The following is a 16,254-nucleotide window of genomic DNA, read 5'->3' on the forward strand; positions in this document are numbered from 1 at the left end:
AGCCATCTTCATTTGTTTTGTTGCTGTTGTTTTATAGGACTATTAATTGAAGCTTTTTTTTTATTGTGGCTGCTGCATTTTGTAGTTAATGTTGATACAGGTATGTTGAGGTATTTTGATTTGAAACACATTTTAATTTTTTTTTCCCAAGCCTGGTTAAAAGGTAATGCAAGAGTTATGTGTTGTTTTTGTAGAAGTTTCTCAGAGTTGCTTGGCTGAAGTCTTTGTGTAAAGATGCAAATGAGCATTGAAAACTCAATCCACTTTATGTTTATAAATTGTAACTATCAAAATGTAACTTGTTTCTGTGCCAATTTTGTTTTATTTCCTTTTTTTTTAGTTGAACAGAACATGTGTAAGCAGCTCAGCTTTCCCGAAATCCTCTTATTCACCTGGTATGTATTAAATATGTTTTTCTCTCTATTTATTACTTGTGTTTGTACACACAAATATGCATAGACATTCACAGAAGCATATATAAGATACTCTGACAAAACCTTTTCCTTTTAACACAGTAAAGCGATCACATACTGTGATGCATCTAAATATTTATAATTAGAAAATAATTACATCACTAGTAAATTTATTGTATAGGCAGTTTATACAGAATAATTCAACGACAAGAGTTAACTTTCATATCTACACAATGCATAACTTTTAACGTGATTAACCTGCTCCACCTACACCAACTACAGCATTTCTCAGACTTCTTTTTTCACTATGGTGTAATTACAGTGGTGAACATCACATACAACAACAACTGCACTTACTCCTGGAACTTGTTTGCAACAATGAATTTTAAATATCTGCGTCACATTCATTTAAATAAATGGATCATCATTGTGTGCGGTCATCTTTATTAATAGCTGCCTGATCATTAACTGAATAGGACTGTTTAACATATAAGAAACCCGTTGACAGGTATAGCTGTTCATGCCAATACCAACTTGATAGACTATTACATGAACATATTACATGAACAGGACCTGCCTAACATCTCTTAAGACAAATAAGCATAGAGTCTATAACAATACATGCTTGATTGCCCAGATCAATACAGTCGCTACATCTGAATGGTGCTTTTTCACACATTTTAAAAAATAACAACTATTTGTAAGCGAAGTTCTTCACCAATACCAGTTTAATACCTCAAATAATTATACATGTGAGGCATCACAGTGGTGCAGTAGGTAGCACTGATCGCCTCACAGTAAGAAGGTCGTTGGTTTGAGCCTCAGCTGGGTCAGTTGACATTTTTGTTTGTGTGTTCCCCCATGTTCGCATGATTTTTCTCCAGGTGCTCTGGTTTCCCCCAAGTCCACAGGAACTGTTGAACCATACAGTGGCTGTTTTTTGCCCCTGTATTCTCTTTATTTGCATTCAGCAGAAACAGTTTTGAAATTAGTAGAGGATGAGTAAATGACAGAATTGTAATTTTTATGTGAACTACCCCTTTAATGCTTATGTAAGTAAAGGTAAATTAAATATTACTACAGATATTGCTAAAGAATGGCAGGAAACGTGGAACACAGATAATAAGAGACAACAATTCATGTGAAAAAAGAAACCCTAAATAGGCCTATGAAGTTGTAGAAATAGAAGAGGTCATAATTATGAGGATGAGATTTGGACTCAGATATTAATAGAAAGTGTTGTAGACATACAAGTCATTATAAAGTGGATTAAAAAAAAGTTAAGAAAATGTTTAGATTTAAGGTTTGTGAGAGAGAGAGCAGACAAAGTGTAAAGTGAAAACCATGGGAGAAATGTATCAATAAGTCATGACTGCAACAGATAGTGGCAAAAAAGTTAAACAAAAAAGACTTTTATTTTGCCGTGGCGTGTGACGTCATCAGGCAGCGCTGCTTCGTCGCTGTGATTCAACTGGAGAAAGGTTTGTTTTAAAACGTTTACAGATATAAACTGATTTAAAGTTAAAGTTCTAAAGTTTTAAGTTTTTTATACGATGCTATATTATGTTCCTGCTGTTGGAAATATTATTTTAACCCTTTATACAACTATTTTAGTATTTTAGTAGTACTATTTTATTCTCAGTAACTGAAGGCTGTTGTTTGAATAAAACAACAGAAAAGTGTATAATAAGTGTTTTAATTAAATGTTTCACCTGATTTCTTTTTGTTAATTACTCTCAAATAAAGAAACCATTGAAGCAAGTGTTGAAGAGAAATTATTTTGTTTCTGTTCATTGTTTTGTTCATTTTGAACTGGATTAAGTGTCCAAACACAGAGAGAAAAACTCCTGCTGAAGTGACTGATCTCCACACTGTTATAAAGATGGAGTTTATTAAAGAGGAGAGTGAAGATGTGAAGATTGAAGAGTCATTCACAGTCAAACAGGAAGATCCGCAGGAACAAACAAGTTAGTTTTCATTCAGATATATTTTAATAATAAGAATACTAAATTAAATCCATCTTGCAGCCCTGAGTGTGCTGCCTAGTTCTCCTAAACGCACAAAAGCAGTCATTGAAAGACAGGAATGAGTTTCTTTTGTCACTTGCTCTCGTGTCTTTTGTCATTCTTTTAATGTATTATTAGTCTCCCATTTTCTCTACCTTTTTAAGGTTATTGATTTTCTTGTTCTCCTGCTGTTGGTAAAGCGTCCTTAAGCACTGGCGCTATATACAATAAACAAAAACAAATAAATTAAAGTTCAAATAAGCTGACGATATTTGACCTACAGTATTCTCATAGAAGATATCTGCTATTATATCTGCTAAGATATCTGCTATCTGCTTTATGGGTTTAAACTTGTTTCTAGTAGTTGTTACGAGTTCTCACAGATAGTATCTGAGTTAGAATTACATCATTATTATAATAGCTAATTACCAGGGCTATTGCTTTTAAACAGGGTTTCTGCGGTGCCTTAAATTCCAAAATCTAAATTTTCAATCTACAATCACCAACAACCCATCCCAATAAAACTTTTCATTCAAAAAGGTCATTTTAACTCTATTCATCATAATGGTTTAAATATTTACTTACAATAACATTTGTTTAAACGTGCTCCATTACTGCTGAGGACATCGACCTAGACAGATTGTTGTGCATAGATTTTGTTTATTATAGGTTTTAAAACGTTTAAAGCATTTGTTCATTTATTTATTTTTTTTAAAGAAAGTTTATTTGGGAAAAAAGTGTATGGATACAAGTAAAGCTTACTTGTTGCTACACACAATTTAAAATCTTTTGCTAAAAAATATCTAAAATACAATTTTTAAAAAAATATTTATTATTGTATAATTAAATGAATTAAAATATGATAATACAATCTTTTCCATCTTAGCCATTTGAAAAATTCCTTAGCCTTTAGCCCTTTGTGAGTCTAAAATTTCAGTCATAATGGTCTTAAAAATATCTTAAAAAGTCTTAAATTTAACCTGCAGAAACCCTGGTTTAAAGTATGTCAAAAAATGTGGATGCCTCCAATTTTAAACTTGCTGAATGAAATGGATATTAAAATAATAAATTGTTATAAAACATTGTACAGTATTCTAAACTATATGATGTTGCTGTGGGACGACGTGAAACAAAATCAACAAAGTATAGTGGAACAAAAACGTTTAGCATTGCGCTGACTACAACTGGCTAACAAACTAGTCTAAAAATGACTTTTTCTGCTTAAGAAATGGATTACAGCATGCTAATGAAATGCAAACATCTGAGTGTAAAGTTCTTCAGTATTGACCATATTCTTCACGTATCAACAGGCGGCGACATTCGAATCCTTTATGCTTGAGACTTAAAAAAAAGGAATTTTTAGATCCTAAAAACAGTGTTCTGCTGCTTATGCATGTGATGATAACAGTTTACAAGGTATACCGCGGTTTGAAAAAAGTTGAGGTTTTAAAACTGCCAAAATGTTCTGCTGTACCTTTCCTACGGTATATGCAAGTTGTTTTTTTTACGTTTTGTTTTAAGTTTTTCAGGACAACAGTATCTTCAGCAAAAAAAAGATATCCAAAGATGCCGTTTTAAATTGTTAAGAAATCTGTGTTTTTGAAACTAATGCAGACAGTGTGTGACGTGTCTGAAGAGCGAGGAGGGATCCGGGGGTGAGAAAGGTGCGCAACTTATTTGAGGACCGGGAGGGAGACGTGCGATTTTTTTTTTTTTTTTTTTTCACTTCTCGTTTTCACTTGTTTGCTTGTTAGGGTTAGTTTTGTAATTAAATTTAATTTACATTTCACATGATTTCTATGTGATTAGCTAACAGGTACATTTCTTCTGGCACTGTACCAAAATTTGAGGTCAAATGATTAGGATCCATATCTTTATCACATTTAGATGAAAATTATTTAAAAATATTGGTCCAAAATCTATGTAATTTAGGGCATCCCCAGAACATATGACTCAGATCTTCTGGTTCCAAACCACATCTGGGACAGGATGAATCTGAATCACATACAGAAGATGAGCGTACCAGTTCTATGGCATATTGCCAGGCTGTATCTAATATTTCTAGTCCCAGTTCGTCTTCCCATTTCTGATTTATATGGTTTAGGGAAGGGGAGGCAGTTCTTTGGATCACTTCATATAACATGGGCATCATACATCTTTGATATGGGTCCATATTTACCAATTCATCTATCCTGCATGCTTCTGGTTGGTTCAGTGAAGGAGAGAAGTGTTTTTTAATGAAACTATGGACCTGAGGGTAACTAAAAAATTAGACTGGGGAATCTCAATGTCTGTTCTCAACTGTTAAATGAGATAAATATGCCATCTTTAAACAGGTCTTTAACACAGTTAACTCCCTTCCTAAACCAGAATTGGACTGCTGAAATATATAATCTTGGCAATACAAACAGGCACGGTCTGAAATAGAAACAGAAATCTTGGTAGTATTATCAGTTTAATGGAATTGATCTTCCAAAGATAAAGAAAAGCTTGACCTGTGCGTCATGTCTCGTTTTACTTTGTCTAACGTAATTTAAAAATTATTATTAAACAAATCCTTATATTTACGTGTCACACTCACACCCAGATATACAAATTTATCAGGACTTACTGAAAATGGAAAGGTTTGGGTGGACATTTGCTGTGCTCTATCATTGAAAGGGAAAAGGAGACTCTTTGCTAGATTGACTTTGTATCAAGAAAGATTTTCAAATTCTGAAATTATTGTAAGAGCTTTTGGAATATATGTATCTGGATTTGACAGAAAAAGAAAACGATCATCCACTTATAGCAGGAGATTATGTTCGTGTCCCTCTGAAAATTCCTCGCATGCCATCTGAGTTCCTTAATACAGTTGCAAGAGGTTTGATGGCAATGTCAGAGCAGAGGGGACAGAGGGCAGCCCTGTCTCGTTCCCCTAGAGAGTGAAAAGCATTTAGAAATAATGTTATTTATTCGAATGGATGGTTGATCTGGGTAAATTCTCTTTCTCATGACTGACTCCACTCTGATTGCCAGCACTTTAGCCAGGATCTTATAATCACAGCAGAGTAAGCTGATCGGAAGATAAGATTCACATTTAAGTGCATCCTTAATCCTAATACCTTGCACAACAGGGGTGTTAGCTTGGCAGTAAACTTCTTATAAAACTCGTCCAGGAAGCCATCAGGGCCTGGTGCTTTTCCGGTTTTCAATTTTGTGATTGCACTTTCTATTTCAGAAGGTGTTATATTTCTTTCTAATGCCAACTTATCTGAATCACAGAGGGACGGTGATTCTAAATAATTAAAAAAAGCTTTGAATACGCTCAATTTTGTTTACCTCAGAGCTGCAAAGAGTTTTATAGAAGTTTTTAAATTAACCATTAAATCCCTGTTTATCAGTAATAATACTGCATCATCCTTACTAACTGCTGCTATAAAACCAGCTGCTGAGTATTGTGTCAGTTGGTAACACAATAACCTGCCAGCTCGTTCACCATGTTCATAATGAATCTGGCGTGATCTTATGTGGTGATCCTCTGCATTTTTACTTGTCAGGGAGTCATATTATTAACATTCGACAGTTTCTTATTTTATGCTGATGCGTGTTTATTTATAAAATATTTCATGATCTTGCACCACCACCCCTCAAACAATGTGTGATTGTCGGCAAGGACAATATAAGACAGACTAGGTCATCTGTTAGAGGTGATTGTTCAGTTAAACTTAAGAGAACTGCTATTGGACAATCAGTTTTTTTCAGTTAAAGCAGCAGAAAAATGGAATAAAATACCAGTGTATATCAGAGAGAGTAGCACTTTTATGCATTTTAAAACTGTTCTTAAAATTTGGCTCAAACAAAATCAAATATGCAATCACTGATTTGATATTGATTTTATTGACAATGATGTATTGTATTGTAAGTGTATATTGTATTGGTTGTTACTGTTAAATTTGTTACTTCCTGCCCAGGGACTACAGATGTAAATTAGCTTTATAGCTAACTCGGGCACAGCATGTCATGTTGTACATTGTCCCTGTATAAATAAATAAAATAAATAAATAAATATTCCGCTTGCAAAAGAAGTCTTTTCTTATTGAGCTCTTCGGAAGGTGATGTTGAGTGTAGCTGATCAATTGTATTAATATTATTCATATCTGTAAGCCGTTTTGACTTTTTTTACTAGCACTAGCTTGATATGAAATAATCTGTCCTCATTTCAGAGTATCCCATAGGATGCTACAACCTATCTCTGGGGATTTATTTGTCTCAAGGAAGAAATCAATTTGAGCATCAATAAATTTTACAAAATCGTCGACTGCCAAGAGTATTGAGTATGTTGGGAGATAACATTGCCTTGAAAACATAGCTGTTGTGAGACTGGATAATGGTCTGAAAAAACAATACTACCTTACTCTTCTTCTGACATTAAGGGAAGTAACTGCTTGTCCAGGAGAAAATGGTCAATCCTGGAATAGATTTGATGCGCAGGTGAATAGAAGGAAAATTGCTTGGAAGGTGGATATTTAAGTCTCCAGGGGTCACTTACACCATATGCCTGAAGGAACGAGTTGACACATTGTGCTGACTGACTTGATGTATTACTCGAAGAGCTAGAGCGGTCTAAAATTGGATGCAAAACACAATTTAAATCGCCTCCTAAAATTAAATTGTGTGTGTCGAGACTAGACAAAATTGAAAATAAATCACTGAAAAATAGTACATTGTCCCAATTAGGAACATAAACATCAACCAGGACCACAGACATGTTAAAAAATTTACCTTGGATTATTATGTATCTGCCATTTTTATCCAACACATTTGACTCCATAACAAACTGTACAGTAATAGTAGTGCTATTGAAGTTTGAATAATATATTTGTGTATAGCCTCCTCTATTAGGTTTAGGATAGTTTTTTTTTTCAACAGATGTGTCTCCTGTAAATATACAATATCAGATTTTAACTTATTAAGATATGCGAACACCTTATTTCGTTTCACTTTGTGATTTAGCCCCCGCACATTCCAACTGGTAAAGTTTGTCTTTACTCCACCTATTTTATGGAGGGCTGTCGAAAACATTTATCAGAAGCATCCGAAAGGTATCTGTGGGTTTTGTATGTAGGGGGATGTGTGGGGGAGAGAGGAAAGAAAAAAAGGGGTGATCGCACATACACCTATAAACACGAAACAACACAATATTGAAACAAAAACAAAACTACCCTATTATTGACAAAATATACTTGAGAACTAGAAATAACAACAACGAACATCTGTTATAGTGGTAATTTAAAAGTTAACCGAAGAGTAGCGGTTCCTTGTCGTCCACTGGTTTGCTGCGTAGAGTGCAGTGTGCCTGGTCCAAAAGTGGAGTCTTCTCGGGGTTCAGGGTATTTTTTAGGACGCCAGCTACAAATTCCGTTACACGTCTGCAATGCTCCCGTCCTTCTTTAACTCCCGTAATGTGGAGATTTGAGCAGTGAGACCTTTCCTCAAGATCCTTGCTTCGGTCTTTTAGCAAAGCCAGAGTCGGAGTAACTCTGTCTGAAGCTGGTCAATTTGATTGCAAAGTTCATTTGACTGTGCAACGGCCTTCAATTTTAGCAATCAAATCATCTTTTGGTGCATCAATAGTTTGAAGGACCGCACTTTTGTTATTTGCCGGACCCGTCTCTTTCTTAGATGCAGCCTGCACTTTGAAGTTAGCATTAGCATGGGGGCTATTTCATTTTTATGCATCACTCTGCAGTCTTCATAAATATTCATTTATTCATTTTCTTTTCGGCTTAGTCCCTTTATTAATCTGGGGTCACTACAGCAGAACGAACCACTAACTTATCCAGCATATGTTTTATGTGGGGGAAACCGGAGCACCCCGGGGAAAACCTACGCCAACACGGGGAGAACATGTAAACTCCACACAGAAATGCCAACGGACCCAGCCAGGGCTTGAACCAGAGACCTTCTTGCTGTGAGGCGATTGTGCTACCCACCACGCCACTGTGCTGCCCTGTCTTCATTAATAAGCTAATTAAATAACTTAAACTCGAAATAATCTTCCATGTTCATTTATTTGACAAGTAACTTTGTATTGTAGGATTACACATTTTAAACATTACAGTACATCAAGGCACATTTTTACACCTGTAAACTTTAACAGATGCAGTTGAAATCCATTTTTTCCCCCTCCCATTAATTTAAAATGGTGTTTCCTAAGTGATCTAAATTAAACCAAGGAGATTTTCACAATATTTCCTATAAAACACAAATAATTCTTCTGGAGTCATAATAAGTCTTATTTCTTATGGTTTATTTCTTGAATAAAAGCAGTTTTAATAAAAACAAAAAAAATTAAGTCAGTGTTATTAGCTTTCTTAAGAAATATTTACTGTATATTTTATTGATTGTCTACACAACAAACCAGTTATACAATAACTAATTATTCCAACTTTCCTAGATAACATAACCTAATTAATCTTTAAATTACACTTTAATCTGAATCAAAGACTGTAGAGTACTTAAAGGGACTTTATGTTTGCTTCAATACGTACTATCGCGTTTTGTTTCTCACGGCCAATCGTTAAGTTTACACTGCTCGTCTCGACAGTTTCTCTTCTCGTTTCCTGCACTGCAAAAGTTCAGTCAACTTCTCTTTCTTCCGCACACCACATAATGCTGCCCTCTTCAACTCTCCTCCTCCTCCTTTATTCTCTCACCCATTTCCTTTTTGCCGTCTTATGGATGGAGACCAATTAAACAATGTTGACTGTCGTCACAGAAAACACCAACTATTATAAATGCATGATTATATGCTGTCATGGCTTTGCAATAAAAAAAATATATATAATAGAGGCCAATGGAGAAAAAAACAGCCATGAATATAATGAAAAGGGAGAAAATTTTCCCAGAGTATATTGAGTTTTTTTTTTTTTTCAAAGCATTTTCCCAGAATATGTTAAAATAAGATGTCCCCTAAATATCAGTTCGTTTTCTGAAACGCAGAGAAAGCTTTGGCCAAATTTAGCTTAAAAATCCCCCAGAATGGATGAAACTGACCCAACAGCACACAAGGAGAAATGTGCACATTCCAGCCTTTATGCAGATGCTGTACAAATATTCAGCTTTTACCCCAGAACTTTTTTTCTGATGTGTTTACCAGTCAGGCACAGAATGAACAAGTATTCCCTGTCTGCTTTACAAATTTTAGGAAAACATTTTGTTGTAATTATGAATATACACAAATAAAAATAGCCATTTACAGCTTTCAAATCTGTGTCTTATCAATATGACCAAAATGGCTTTTATGATCAATTATGTAAGAAACTCTGAAAACTGGACCGACACACTTTTAATTTACTATAACTTCTATGTTAAGCGGCTTTGACACAATTTACATTGTAAAAGCACTAGATAAATAAAGATGAGTTGAATCTGCTTAAATGTGTACACGTTAATGGACCAAACAAAATATGATCTGATTTATTTTACATTTAATGTGCATCAAAATTACAGTGTGTGTAGCCAATGTTTCCAGTGTCTTTTCACTTTTCAGCTTTTGATGAGAGTTTTAAGACTTAATGAAAACATGTTTTATTTATTTCAGACCTAATTAAAGAGAATAAGGGGAGGAAAGAGGATCAACATCATTTCAAAATTGAGGAAAAAACTCATTTACAGACTGAAGGCATTTTGAAAAGGAGAGACAAGAATCGTTTCACATGCACTCAGTGTGGAAAGAGTTTTGGAAGAAAATGGGATCTTAAGATTCACATGAGGATCCACACTGGAGAGAAACCATTCACATGCACTCAGTGTGGGAAGGGTTTCAGCCGATCATCACACCTTAATGAACACATGAAGATTCATTCCGGAAAGAAACCATTCACATGCACTCAGTGTGGGAAGAGTTTTGGAAGAAATTTAGATCTTAAGACTCACATGACAATCCACACTGGAGAGAACACATTCACATGCACTCAGTGTGGGAAGAGTTTTGGAAGAAAATGGGATCTTAAGATTCACATGAGGATCTACACTGGAGAGAAACCATTCACATGCACTCAGTGTGGGAAGGGTTTCAGCCGATCATCACACCTTAATGAACACATGAAGATTCATTCCGGAAAGAAACCATTCACATGCACTCAGTGTGGGAAGAGTTTTGGAAGAAATTTAGATCTTAAGACTCACATGACAATCCACACTGGAGAGAACACATTCACATGCACTCAGTGTGGGAAGAGTTTTGGAAGAAAATGGGATCTTAAGATTCACATGAGGATCCACACTGGAGAGAAACCATTCACATGCACTCAATGTGGGAAGCGTTTCAGCCGATCATCACACCTTAATAATCACAAGAAGATCCACACTAGAGAGAAACCCTTTACTTGCACCCAGTGTGGAAAGACTATTAACTGCTCATCACGCCCTAATAAACACATGAGGATCCACACTGGAGAGAAACCATTCACCTGCACTCAGTGTGGGAAGAGTTTTGGAAGAAAATGGGATCTTAAGATTCACATGAGGATCCACACTGGAGAGAAACCATTCACATGCACTCTGTGTGGGAAGAGTTTCAGCCGATCATCACACCTTAATGAACACATGAAGATGCACACTGGAGAGAGACCATTCACATGCACTCAATGTGGGAAGAGTTTCAGCCGATCATCACACTTTAATCGACACATGATGATCCACACTGGAGAGAAACCATTCACTTGTACTTAAGCCGCGGTCACACTGGACTTTTCTTCCCATGGATTTCCTTTCATAAGCACGGGAATGCGTCAGACCACAAACCAAGTTTGTGTGTTAAGTTTCGCAGTTCACTGTGTTGCAAAGTTCAAGCTTGGTGAACTCTGACCTGCGAAATTGTATCACTTGACTGTGAGACCAATTAAAGATAAAAACATGACCTCTATGGACAGAAATGTAAAATATAGACCAATCGCTTTTTATGTCTAATCATCTTGTTTAATCCCGCGCCTTATCGCAGCACCATACAATAGAATTTCGCATGCTCAAACTCTAGTGTGACCGCAGCTTCGGTGTGGGATGAGTTTCAACAACTCCTCAGACCTTAATAAACACATGAAGACCCACACTGGAGAGAAACCAATCACATGCACTCAGTGTGGGAAGAGTTTCAACCAATCAGCAAACCTTAATGAACACATGAAGATCCACACTGGTGTGAAAAAGTATATGTGCTTAAGTGTGAGAAGACTTTTATTACAAAATTGAAACTGCACCGGACGTTTCACACTTGAGAGACCGTACAAGTGTTCACACTGTGACAAGAGGTTTAATCAGTTACCACATCTGAATCACACAAAAGAGGATTCACACTGCACAGCAAATTTTAGATAGTAGATTTAACTACCTTGGAGTTAAAATTAACACTCCCTCAGAGTTTATATGGGAACCACTATGTGTTAAAAATAACACTTTTGAAAGTGTTAACATTGTCAACACCAAGAGAGTGTTAATTAACAAACTCTTATTGTGTAAAATATCTGTTAAATGTATGTCAAAATACTGGCAGCAGTGGTTGCCAGTAATCTGCTGTTTTCAACATTTTAGATTCGTAAATTCAGTTTCCAGAATATTTCTGTTAAAAACAAATCCCATAGTCTGTATTTTTCATTCGAACACACGTAAGCCTTAAATTCCAGAGCAAAATCCTCACTAGTGTCCTCACTACAGAGGGCTGAACACTCAGACAGTGATGAAGTTAATGAGACAATTATGTGTCTAATTAAAGGAGGATTGAGAATTGTTGATGAACAACTGTTAACAAGCAGAATCACTGAAGGAAAGAAAAACACAAGCCAAAACCAAAGATGAAATCAGCTGAGAAAAAAACTCTAAATAAAATCATAATCAATAAAAATAAAACAAATTACACAATAAAAAATGTTATTTTTCAACATCTTTAAAAAAAACTCACACATTAAACAACTTATCATGGAGCTTCATCTATTACTGACCTGTGACTTTATTTCTGTCATGTGAACAAAAGCTCTTAATGAAATTTCTGTTGTTCATTTGAAGTCACCATGATGGAGGACAGAGTCTGCTTTAGTCGGGCTCTTCAACTTCTTACTATAAATGTCTTTTATTTTAGCTGCTATAGATAGTGTTAATTACACTATTTATACATATAGCATGGAAAGCTGAAAGAAAGTTAAATTGTCAGTCTGAAGAGATTATTAATGAAAACATAGCCATCCTTTCCTGCTTGTTTTCTAATTCAATATCATATTAGTTATGTGTGAGAAATAAATAATATACATAAATGAAACCACTGAAGCTCCAATAAAATAAAAACAATATTTACAATGAGAATGTTTGATCTATGCCAGAACTCAAAAACACAGACATCAATAATTAGTCTTTGAATCTCAATAATGGTGACAAACAAAAAAAAATAAACACTACTGAAATATCACCTCCCAAAAACAACACAAAATAAAGGAAAAGAGATTATAAGAACATAAAGCTGCATAATTTATTCATGCTGCAATGCATGCTGGGAGCTTTGTACTATGCAGCTTTTTTTTTTAGCAACCACGGTTGAGGTTCATATCCTGATTCTTGATGCCTGTGTGTCATAAAGAGCAAGCTGGAGCTTGAATGTTTAGTGCATGACACTGTAAATATTAATTGCATCCTAATTGTTTGTTGAATTTTCTATGAAGAGCAGCAGAATACCAGTAGTATTGTCCCATGCAGTTTTAATGCAACTATATTTGAATCTCTTTATGAATCAACTTAATAAACACCTGAAATTAAATCTATAATAATTAAGCATAAACAGTATAGTTTCTCTTGACCTTTCTTGCTATAGCTAATGAGTTTTAGAAACACAGTTATAGCAGTCAGAGAAACATTAGGATATAAGAGTAAAGCTTCAAGAGCTCAAATAAGCAGCCTCTGATCTCCATGATGGTGAGGTCAAATGAAATATTTTTAATAAAAAAAAAATATAAACCTCTGTTCATTGTCAAATATTCTTACAGAAATGAAGTCAAACTGTAATCAGTGAAGCTGCTTATGCTATTATTTAATGGAGTTGTTAAATCCTCTGTTTTAGTTCAGTTGGTTTGGTGTGAGGCTGTGTCTGTAGTTTCATTTCTTCCTTCAATTTCTTATTCCTTCAGTGATTGTGCTTGTTACCAGCAGGTGTTCAACAGCAGGTGTCTGAATTCACTTATTTGTGTTCATTCCCTCTGTCTAGTGGACTAAACTAATTGACTAATTTAAGGGCCAGGTGAATGAGGGTGTGGCGACATTTCAGACACTCTGATTAGTTTCTCAAATACAAGGGTTTTCTACAAAGGTAGATACGTTACTTTGTGTGACAAGGAGGCAAATCAGCTTCTAACGCCGAGAGGGTTATTTTACCTTTATCTAACTCTAGAATTTTAACACTTTACTCTGAATTACCACAACACTTGAAATTTAACACCAATGAATTTGCTGTGTAGTCTCACTCACACACACACACACTTGTACACACTCTCACTAACACACTCACTCTTGTACATGCTCTCTCTCACACACACCTACATTCTATCTCAATTCAATTCAGAAATACTTTTTTAGCATGACTGTAAATGATACAATGTTGCCAACACAAACACATCGACATCTCACAGACACATGTACATGCTCTCACTCACAAAGATAAGCCCTCCCTCTCACACACACACTTCTACATGCTTTCTCATAAACATGTACTGGCTCTCTCTCTTACACACACTACTACATGCTGTCTTTCACTCACACACACACACACAAACAAATGTGCATTTGATACTTATATAATTTTACGTGCTCATTAGGCTTACGATAGGTGGTTGCATTGTAATTATTTGGTCATAAAGGTATTAATTGTTTTAAATAGTTTTTCAGCTAATAATGTTTGTGATGTCATACATGCTACAAAAGGCTTTTAAAGCTGACAAGACGTGGAGCAACCATGACCAGAGCGTTCCAGAGAGAAGGTGTCTCTCAAAATGCAGTGGCCCAGCTCGCTGCAATTGCAGAGCTGTACTTTGCGAACAGGGAGCAATTTAACAGCATCAGCTTCACACCAGGAAAATGAACAGAGTTCGCTCAAAAGTGTAGAGACCTCATTTTTGGAGATTTTTGCATAAAGGTTGTATCAATGAAAAGGAAGGGTTCTTTTGTATGTTTCTTTGTTCAATAATGCTCCGGTTTACTGTTGGTAAAATGTAGAAGCAAAAACCTACAGCACAATAAGCTTAGCTTATAATTCCAAAAAAATAATAATATTGAAATCAGATGCAAAAACCTTTAAATTCCGACTAAATTCATTAATTTTCTTTTCAGCTTAGTCCCTTTATTAGTCTGGAGTTGCTACAATGGAATAACCCAAGAGCTTATCCAGCACCATCCATGTTTTACACAACAGATGCCCTTCCAGCTGCAATGCATCACTGGGAAACATCCAAACACACACACATATATATATTTGAGCCTACTCAATTTACCTGTACCACATGTCTTTGGATTTGTGGAGGAAACCAGAGCACCCAGAGGACACCCACACAAACACAGGGAGAACATGCAAACTCCACACAGAAATGCCACCTGACCTAGCTGAGGCTCGAACCAACAAATTTCTTACTGTGAGGCGAACGTTCTACCCTCAGCGCCACCACATTGCCGGCAATTTAATTGTTATTCTAAAATTAGTTTTTTTTTCAGCCCACTGTTTGAAAGATAATAAAAAAATATTTGCCACAAAAATAGTTAAATTGCAGAGCTGAGACTTAAAAAATATATACATTTTAGGAAAAAATGTGTATGGTGGCTGCATGGTGGTGCAGTGGGTAGCATGTTCGCCTCACAGCAAGAAGGTCACTAGTTCGAGCCTAAGCTGGGTCAGTTGGTGTTTCTGTGTGGAGTTTGCATGTTCGTGTGGGTTTCCTCTGGGTGCTCTGGTTTCCCTGACAAATCCAAAAACATGTGATCAAGACGGCGGAAGGGCCACAGCACTTTAGAGTCATGCACACCAATCAGGTAAAAACCTGTCGACTATGCATGAGCTCAGAAAATGTGATGAAGGAACGCCCAGAATTCAGGTGCTTCAAATGTGACGAAAGGGGACATTTCGCAAGGACCTGTACAGCTGTGTCGGGCCCGGATTGTAAATTGGCCCTGATACCTGCAGGGAGCTTGTCACGCTGAGTTGGCTTTGTCCGCTCGATTGACCAACGCGTACGCCTTGTTTTATCCTTGCTGGCCTAACTTCGCTGGTGAAAGCACTTGTGAGGTTTCTGTAGTGTAGTGGTCATCACGTTCGCCTAACACGCGAAAGGTCCTCGGTTCGAAACCAAGCGGAAACAGTGCTCTTCTTTTGGCGAGAAAATAATAGCATCCACTGCCGCACCAGCAATGATCGTCGACAGGCACCCAATCAAAAAGGGTTATCAGCTCGATTTGCCTGAAGGTTTCCGTAGTGTAGTGGTTATCACGTTCGCCTCACACGCGAAAGGTCCCCAGTTCGAAACTGGGCGGAAACAACCTCTGGCTTTTATGACAATTGTCAAATCAGGCTTCTGTTGAGTACTGACGTTCACTGAAAACATTCTTTCTGCAGAGCGGTGTGAGGCTAGAAGTTTGAATTCAGCTCAGTGTTTACCGCCCCTCGCGGTGTCGCAAACTTGCGTAGAATCTGATTTCTTTTAGCTTTGTGTTGTGCATGAGCAGGTGGCCAGTGCGTTTGCTGGCCCTTCACGGTGCAGACCGTACAAGACAGCTCTATAAAAAAAGACTATATACTTGAAGCAGCACTGGCCTATTGGTTTCCGTAG

At 36.3% G+C, this 16,254-nt stretch overlaps 1 protein-coding gene, 1 long non-coding RNA gene and 2 other non-coding genes across 5 annotated transcripts; all 4 read left to right on the top strand.

Moving 5' to 3' along the window:
• Positions 1–1,864: 1,864 nt before the first annotated feature.
• On the top strand, positions 1,865–12,885 carry LOC137491210 (uncharacterized). 2 transcript variants are annotated; one of them, XM_068220336.2, is made up of 3 exons: positions 1,865–1,894; positions 2,236–2,380; positions 10,005–12,885. In XM_068220336.2, the coding sequence occupies exons 2-3, from the start codon at positions 2,296–2,298 to the stop codon at positions 11,135–11,137; spliced, it is 1,218 nt and encodes a 405-aa protein (XP_068076437.1). In that variant the 5' UTR covers positions 1,865–1,894; positions 2,236–2,295; the 3' UTR covers positions 11,138–12,885. The 2 variants fall into 2 exon arrangements, with proteins under 2 accessions (XP_068076437.1, XP_073804767.1); XM_073948666.1 differs by having other exon boundaries at positions 2,296–2,380.
• On the top strand, positions 4,123–9,166 carry LOC141381907 (uncharacterized). Its single transcript, XR_012402809.1, has 3 exons — positions 4,123–6,625; positions 6,676–6,769; positions 8,151–9,166. It is a non-coding gene; the product is annotated as an uncharacterized lncRNA (long non-coding RNA).
• A 2,828-nt stretch (positions 12,886–15,713) lies between the features above and the next one.
• Positions 15,714–15,786, top strand: trnav-aac (transfer RNA valine (anticodon AAC)). Its single transcript has one exon. It is a non-coding gene; the product is annotated as a tRNA-Val (tRNA).
• A 104-nt stretch (positions 15,787–15,890) lies between these two features.
• Positions 15,891–15,963, top strand: trnav-cac (transfer RNA valine (anticodon CAC)). The gene has a single exon. It is a non-coding gene; the product is annotated as a tRNA-Val (tRNA).
• Positions 15,964–16,254: the final 291 nt, after the last annotated feature.

Source organism: Danio rerio, chromosome 4, assembly GCF_049306965.1.
Source record: "Danio rerio strain Tuebingen ecotype United States chromosome 4, GRCz12tu, whole genome shotgun sequence".
NCBI lineage: Eukaryota > Metazoa > Chordata > Actinopteri > Cypriniformes > Danionidae > Danio > Danio rerio.